This window comes from Artemia sp. Qi Xiang Cuo, chromosome 5, assembly GCF_049724085.1.
Source record: "Artemia sp. Qi Xiang Cuo chromosome 5, ASM4972408v1, whole genome shotgun sequence".
Lineage (NCBI taxonomy): Eukaryota > Metazoa > Arthropoda > Branchiopoda > Anostraca > Artemiidae > Artemia > Artemia sp. Qi Xiang Cuo.
Window position 1 is genome coordinate 32,281,147 of NC_142798.1, and position 8,204 is coordinate 32,289,350.

General features: G+C 37.1%; 1 protein-coding gene across 2 annotated transcripts in view; it reads left to right on the forward strand.

Annotated features, from left to right (window-relative positions):
• The window catches only part of Nos (Nitric oxide synthase), a 614,880-nt gene that overhangs the window by 532,605 nt on the left and 74,071 nt on the right, over positions 1-8,204 (forward strand). For both annotated transcript variants that reach the window (XM_089089493.1, XM_089089494.1), the window contains exon 20: positions 1,462-1,631. In XM_089089493.1, the coding sequence (XP_088945619.1) occupies positions 1,462-1,631 (170 nt within the window). The remainder of the gene's footprint in view (positions 1-1,461; positions 1,632-8,204) is intronic.

The following is an 8,204-nucleotide window of genomic DNA, read 5'->3' on the forward strand; positions in this document are numbered from 1 at the left end:
TGATGAACAAAATGGCTTTCTCAAAATTTTGATCGGGTGACTTTGGGAAAAAAAATGGGCGTGGGAGGGGGCCTAGTTGCCCTCCATTTTTCAATCACTTAAAAAGGGCACTAGAACTTTTAATTTCCGTTCCAATGAGCCCTCCCACGATATTCTAGGACCACTAGTTTGATACGATCACCCCTGGGAATATAACAAAACAACTAAAAAACAAATACGAATCCGTGATCTTTCTTCTGGCAAAAATGCAAAATTCTACATTTTTGTAGATAGTTGCTTGAAACCTCTACAGTAGAGTTCTCTGATACGCTGAATATGATGGTGTGATTTTCATTAGGGTTCTATAACTTTTAGGGGGTCTTTCCCCCTTTTTTCTAAAATCAGGCAAATTTTCTCAGGCTCTTAACTTTTGATGAGTAGGACTAAACTTGATGAAACTTATATATTTAAAATCAATATAAAAATCTGATTCTTTTGATATATCTATTGGTATCAAAGTTCCGTTTTTTTAGAGTTTCGGTTACTATTGAGCTGGGTCGGTCCTTACTTTTTAGGGAAACTTATATCATTTTTAGGGACTTTTACCTTACTTTTTAGGGAAAAGTAATACCTTACTTTTTAGGGAAACTTACCACGAACTGTTTGATTGTTTGAAACAGTTGGTGATAGTGAACTGTAAGTAAGGAGGATACGGATCAATAGTAAACAATTCTCTAAGAGACAGAGTTTTGATAACAATGGACACATCAAAAGAATCAGATTTCAATGGTGATTTCAAATATACAAGTGTCATCAAGTTTAGTTGTTCCAATCAAAAGTTACGAGCCTGAGGAAATTTGCTCAATTTTTGAAAAAGGGGGGAAATACCCCCAAAACAGCTAGTGATCACTGTTCTAATCACTGAAGCACCCACCTACCCTGTTCTTTCCTCTGTACTTTAAGCTTTGTAATATAAAATATTATATTATGTTCAGTATATATATACATATTTATACGTATTGAATACTTTATGTTTTACATCAAATGTACAGGTAGCATCAAAAAAAGGGATAAATTTTAATTCCTTTTAAACAATGTTCTGACAGAAAACGGTAAACACATCAAATGAGTGTGACTGAGTGATAGTTCTCTGTGATTCTGACCGGTGAGACGAAATCTGACTGACTAAGTGATTTTCTTTTATTGATGTCAAGCCCTAACTTTGCCTAAGAAAGGGAACTTTAGAGTTACACAGTTTCTATAGTTCATTTAAATTAGTAATTGCATTTGTCTTCTATATAAATTTGTCTTTTCCTGTGTCTATACATGCTCCTAAAAATTTAAGTTTTAAGAAATTAAAGTTTCGATCGTAATAGAAGGCGAAAACTAAGGGGTAAGAAAATTCTTGCAGACATTCAAAATGATTGCAAATCGGAAATAGTTTTATGAATTTCTCCTAAATTTATCATCTTTTCTTTTCAGGGCCGAAGTTTGTCTGGAATCCGCATGGAAAACTCCCATGTGCTACACTTGATGAATTATTTTACAGTTTCTTAGATGTCACCACTCCTCCTACGCAACAACTCTTAAGTGTCTTCTCCCATAGGGCAGAAAAAGAGGACGAAAAGAAAAAGCTACGAATGCTTGCAACCGTAAGATTCTACATCACTCAAAAAAATTGTCTCGAAAAAAAAACAACGCAAGGATAAACAAATATAAGTCAGAATTTTGCGTTTTCTCTTTTATGCTTAACGTTTAATTCTGATTTTGATATATATTGAAGTACAAACAGTCAGTGTCAGGGTTGCCACAGAGGTTACGTTAGAGTCTAAGTTTAGTGTTACCCATCAAAAGCTATGGACCTGAGAAAATTTGCCTGCTTTTCAAAAAAGGGGAAAACATCCCTTAAAGTAAAGGGATCTTAGTACAAACCACACCATTAGAGTCAGCGTATCCGAGAACCCTATTGTACAAGTTTCAAGCTCCCATCTGCAAAAATGTGGAATTTTGTATTTTTTTGCCAGAAGAAAGATCACGGGTGCGTGTTTATTTGTTTTTTTTTTTTTCAGGGGTAACCAAATCGAACCAATAGTCCTAGAATATCGAAAAGGGCTCATTCAAACTGAATTTAAAAGTTCTAGTGCTCTTTTCAAGTAACTAAAAAAACTGAGAGGACAACTAGACCCCCTGCCAAGCCCTTTTTTCACTAAAGTCATCCGATCAAAATTTTGAGATAGTCATTTTGTCCAGCATAGCTAAAGGACCCAATAACTATGACTTTGGAGATAACATGACCCTCCACAGCCCATGGGGAAAAGTCTTTAAGTTATTAAGTTTGCCCATTGTTTACGTATGCATACATTTTTTTGGTGGAGGGGGTGGTGAATCTTCTGCTTGGGATATTTTCCATGGGGAAGGAAGTTTCTGGGGGATGAACTTTACAGGGGAAATTTTAAACTGGGGTAATTTGCCAGAATTCCTACACTTATTTCTTTTTATTGGTCTTGCTTTCTCTTTTACATGGAAAATCTTCCCAGCAGAAGATACACCCCCCCCCCCTATATCCAAAAAATGTATGCGTACTTCTCAATAACGCATACTATACGTAAAAAAAGGGCATTTTTTTTTCACCCTATGCGTAATATACACCAGATTTTTTTCATTCCTCCACATTCTTGGGAATTTTGTTTTAAAAATGTGAATCATTTTTATTTTTCTTGTGTAAGAACTAAGTGTTATTCAAAATTGGTTGAGAGAAAAGGCCAAATTGCACACGAATCAACTTGATTTTTTCAATGCATGGCTATTTATTCTGCAAATGCAAAAGAGGGTACCAATTCGTTTAAAATTTAGAAAGGCGGAGGGGATTTTCACATTTTTCAATTAAGATACAAAAAAGGTACCTCTTAAAATTTGGAAGGGGATTTATTTTTAACAATGTTATATAAAAAGATATTTTTCAAAATATACAGGCTGCAACCCCCCCCCGCCCCTTCTAAGTGCCACTCTTAGTACCTAAATAAAGTCACCCAGCCTTGAAAAGAGACTTTCCCATCAAAAGTTACGAAAAAGTTACGTTTTTAGGAGTTTGGACGTTACGAAATTTTTTGATCTGGTGGCAACCCTGGTCAGTGTACACACTGAAAATAAAATTTTTAGAAAGAGCTTAATTAATCATGAGGCAAAAAAAATAAAGTTCTCAGTGGCTTTCTTTGTAGCGAAAATCTTCAGTAATTGGTAGGTTTTTATAAAAGGCACTAAGATTTTGAACTGATTGCCTATCTCATCTCTTTCGCTGAATTTTGTCTGGCCAAGATTGTTGTTTTGGGCAAAAAATGACCGAAAACGATATTTTACTGTGGTGTAATCCCTTTTGTTGCCTAAAAAAGCACCAGAAGTCAGAGTTGCCGTGCAAAAGAGAGGCTTTTTCGTCAGACAAGTGCGCAGGGGGATTTTTTTTAATGTTCACCTCCCGGAAATTGGATGTTCCCTATAATTTCTTGTATTGTTGATCAAATATGCCTGCTCAGGGGATGTTAAAATTCGTTTTGTAATGTTGGTTGTGATAGATAGATAAATAGATGGATTTATTTTCCGTGTAACAGTACAATAATTATACAACAATCTACAAATCTCCACAAAGGCTCCTTGGCCTGTAGAAGGGGAACTATAAAACAGATCTCATAACATTAAATATTTAAACACTTATCATGTAAAGCATTTGCTTCTTAAAAACGAGAAAAAAAATTATATATATATTTATATATATATATATATATATATATATATATATATATATATATATATATATATATATATATATATTTCATTAAATATGCTTTTACAAACTGCAATGGATCTCAACCTCTATAAATAGATAAGAAAAATAATGAATAGCGCTATATACATCAAAGAAAAATTAATCATATAAAACAAAAAAAAATTATAAGTCTTTTGAAAGTGCCAAACGAGTGGCGTTCTCGAGCCGAATCGGGAAGGGTGTTCCATTTCAAATGACACGCAACAAAAGAATTAAAATTGGATCTTATTGTTGGTGTATGTGAAATATGGATATCTAGAGAAGTATGGAGCTGATAATATGACCGATCAAATACAAAAGTTGTTTTAAGTCTTTTCTTAAGTTTTTTTGTCATGTTCAATTTAAGTAGTGCTAAAAGGAAAAATGTAATGCTCTAAGTCGAAACATTCTTATCGCGCTGAATCTTGATTTGGTTTGGGTCGAGGATTTTAGATAACCCAATTTAGGACTTGAACCTGTGATATGTTTGGAAAATTAACTAAAGTCAATTGTAATTAGTAACTCGATTGTGACGAGCTTGTTCCAGCTTCTCCCTGACGATCCTATAAGCAGCTTCCTACTGCCAGAAATTATTTTTATCAAACAAAATAATTTTGTTTTAATTTATTGACTGCTTTTGATTTCAAACCACAGGGTTATAAAATTAAATAGTCCTGCTTTATTCCAATTTTTCGAAATTTTTCCAAAATATGCTCGAAAACTATGTTTCCAAACTATATTTCGTACAGGAAAATTAGCAGCCAACCTCAATAACGACCTGGTAATGAGCTAAATATTCGTCTTATTTGACTAATGAGATTTTTTAAATTAAGGGTGACAAGAGCATTCATCAGAAATTGATAGTGGAATCCTTTGAGGTAATTAAGGTTTCGAACACAATGAAGCCCAAAATTACAATAACAACACGAACAAAGGAATGCTTGTTAACGTGGTTTTTGGCTTCCTGCTTTTCATTAAGGATTTTCTTCCCGAACTTCATTCCAGTCTCTAAAGATGGGACAGAACTTTCACTGGGCAGGAGGTAGTACGAGGAGAGGGTATATAATCCCTTCTTGGATTCGACTGTATTCCAGAAATGAGCTTAACCCCTTCAAACTGTGGCGTAAATTTATTTTATGGGAGCATTAGTAAAAGGCTCCAAAATCATTTCGACGGATTGTACGATGTACTGCGATTTAGTCCAAAGTTGATGGTAATATATATATATACATATATATATATATATATATATATATATATATATATATATATATATATATATATATATATATATATATATATTTATCTATCTATATATATATATATATAAGTAGAGATGGGGGTCCGACTCCGACGCCCACAATACCCCTTCGAATCCCGATCCGGACACTTTTTTTTAAAAATTCCGACGCCCACACCAAATAAGGGCATAGCCTCCCTAGGGAGAATGATTGCGTAATCGGTCAATGACCTCTTTTTGAAAGGTCGATTTATTTGTTGTTTCTGTGTGTAATAACTCCGGGACGAAGGTTGCACATGCGCATTGAATTCTAACGGGAAACAATGTTATTGATCTAGGACTCGAGGGGGAAGTGAATTTCCGAGAACTTGATTGCATAATCAAAGTGTGTCAACAACAACAACATCGACCTTGACATTCACTGAGAGCGTGCACTTACAACACCGGTACAAACCACGTGGTTTATGGTCCATATAGGGGCATAGAATACTGACGGGGCTCCAAATATGGGCATGGACTCATGAGGGGGAACACGTGGTTAATGGGGGCAATGACCTAAATTTTACAACAACAACAACGACCTTGACATTCGCTGAGAGCGTAAAACAACAAAAACCCAGAATTTTGAACACCTGTGCTGTCGACCTCAATTCACCTATCGTGAATCAATAATTCCCCTTAGAAACAACAAATTAATTTCCCTTTCTTGACAGATCAATCAATCAATGACATCATCTATCAGACTTTTAAAATTTTCGCCTAGAAACGATTCTCCAGGAATAGATCCAAGTCATTAATGTCTTTGCCTCGGAAACAACTCTTTTGGTCGAACTCCAAAGGATATTAATAACCAAAGGCCATGGAAACAATTAGGCAAGAAGCATCTTAGCGATGAATTGTTTTAGCGCGGGAATCAGGTTTCATATTAATTTGAAATGCGTTAGCGCAGAGATGCCAATAACAAAGGAACACGCTGAATTTACGTTTAGGGATTATTTGGGCGAAACCGTTTTAGACAGGTTATGGAACTATTTAGGCGAAACGGTTAGAGACATTTTAAAAGATGATTTTAGGAAAGATTTTAGAAGAGAATTTAATGGTGAAACTCTGTGGTCGTTATAATACACAAGTTTCATTTGAACAGTGTTGTGAGGTCCTCTAACCCAACTCCAAAGGGTTCCAATCCTCCTACCCCAACCCCGAAGGAAGCCCCCGGTCCTCAAAAGCCCCCCAAGCTCCCAAAGGCCCTCCACCGGTCCCCAAATGTCCTCCAGGCCCCCAACTGTCCCCCCGGACCCTCAAAGGCCCCCCCAAGCTCCCAAAGGGCCACCGGCACCCCCAAAGGCCCACCCAGACCCCCAAAGGCCATCCCCGGGCCCCCCAAAGGCACATAGAGCTCCCACAGGACCACCGGGGTCCCAAAGGCCCTCCACCGGCCCCCAACTGCCCCAACGGCCCTCCCAGGGGCCTCACAGGTCCCCCGGGCTCCCACCGGGCACCCGGCGCCCCACAGGCCCGCCACCGGTCACCCAAGGCCCATCGAGCTCCCAAAGGACAACCGGCCCTCAAGGGACCCACAGACCCTCAAAGGCTCTCCCCAAGCACCCGTCTTTCGTTGATGTGAGTTGTCTGAAACCTATGATTTGGGATGTGTAGTTTGCTACTTCAGGCTTTTCTGAGCAGGATTTCTTAGCCATTCGTAGGTGTGTGTTGACTGAAACCAATACTTTGGGATGAGTAGTTTGCTATTTCAGGCTTTTATGAGATAGGTTTCTTAGCCTTTCGTTGGTGTGTGTTGAGTGAAACTTATGATTTGGGATATGTAGTTTGCTTTTTTGACTTTTCTGAGTTGGATTTCTTAGTCTTTCATAGGTGTGTGGTGTCTGAAACCTATGATTTGGGATGTGTAGTTTGCTATTTTAGACTTTTCTGATCTGTATTTCTTAGCCATTCATAGGTTTGCGTTGTCTGAAAATTATTATTTGTGATGTATAGTTTGCTATTTCAGACTTTTCTGAGCTAAGGTTTTCTAGTATTTCGTCGGTGAATGTTGTCTGAAACCAATAGTTTGGGATGAGTAGTTTGCCATTTTTGACTTTTCTGAGCTGGGTTTCTTAGTCGTTCCTAGGCGTGTGTTCTATGAAACCTATGATTTGGGATATGTAATTTGCTATTTCCGACTTTTCTGAGCTGGATTTCTTAGTCTTTCATAGGTTAGTGTTGTCTGAAACCTTTGATTTGGGATGGGTGGATTGCTACTTTTGACTTTTCTGAGCTTAATTTCTTATCCTTTCATAGGTGTTTGGTGTCTGAAACCTATAGTTTTGGATGACTAGTTTGCCATTTTTGACTTTTCTGAGCTAGGTTTCTTAGCCTTTCATAGGTGAGTGTTGTCTGAAACCTGTGATTTGGGATGAGTAGTTTGCTATTTCAGACTTTTCTGAGCTAAGGTTTCTTAGTATTTCGTAGGTGAATGCTGTCTGAAACTTATGATTTGGGATATGTAAATTACTATTTCTGGCTTTTCTGAGTTGGATTTCTTAGTCTTTCATAGGTGTGTAGTGTCTGAAACCTATGATTTGGGATGTGTAGTTTGCTATTTTCGACTTTTCTGAGCTAGGTTTCTTAGCCTTTCATAGGTATGCGTTGTCAGAAAATTATGATTTGGGATGTATAGTTTGCTATTTCAGGCTTTTCTGAGCTAAGGTTTTCTAGTATTTCGTAGGTGAATGTTGTCTGAAACCAAAAGTTTGGGATGAGTAGTTTGCTATTTTGAATTTTCTGAGCTGGATTTATTAGCCTTTCATTGGTGTGTGTTGACTGAAACCTATGATTGGGATTTGTGGTTTGCTATTTTTGTCTTTTCTGAGCTTGATTTCTTAGCCGTTCATAGGTGTGTGTTGTCTGAAACCTATGATTTGGGATGGGTCGATTGCTACTTTTGACTTTTCTGAGCTGAATTTCTTAGCCTTTCATAGGTGTTTGTTGTCTGAAACCTATAGTTTGGAATGACTAGTTTGCTATTTTTGACTTTTCTGAGCTAGGTTTCTTAGCCGTTCATAGGTGAATGTTGTCTGAAACCTATGATTTGGGATATGTAATTTGCTATTTCTGACTTTTCATAACCGGATTTCAAGTCTTTCGTAGGTGTGTGATGTCTGAAACCTATGATTTGGGGGTGTGTGG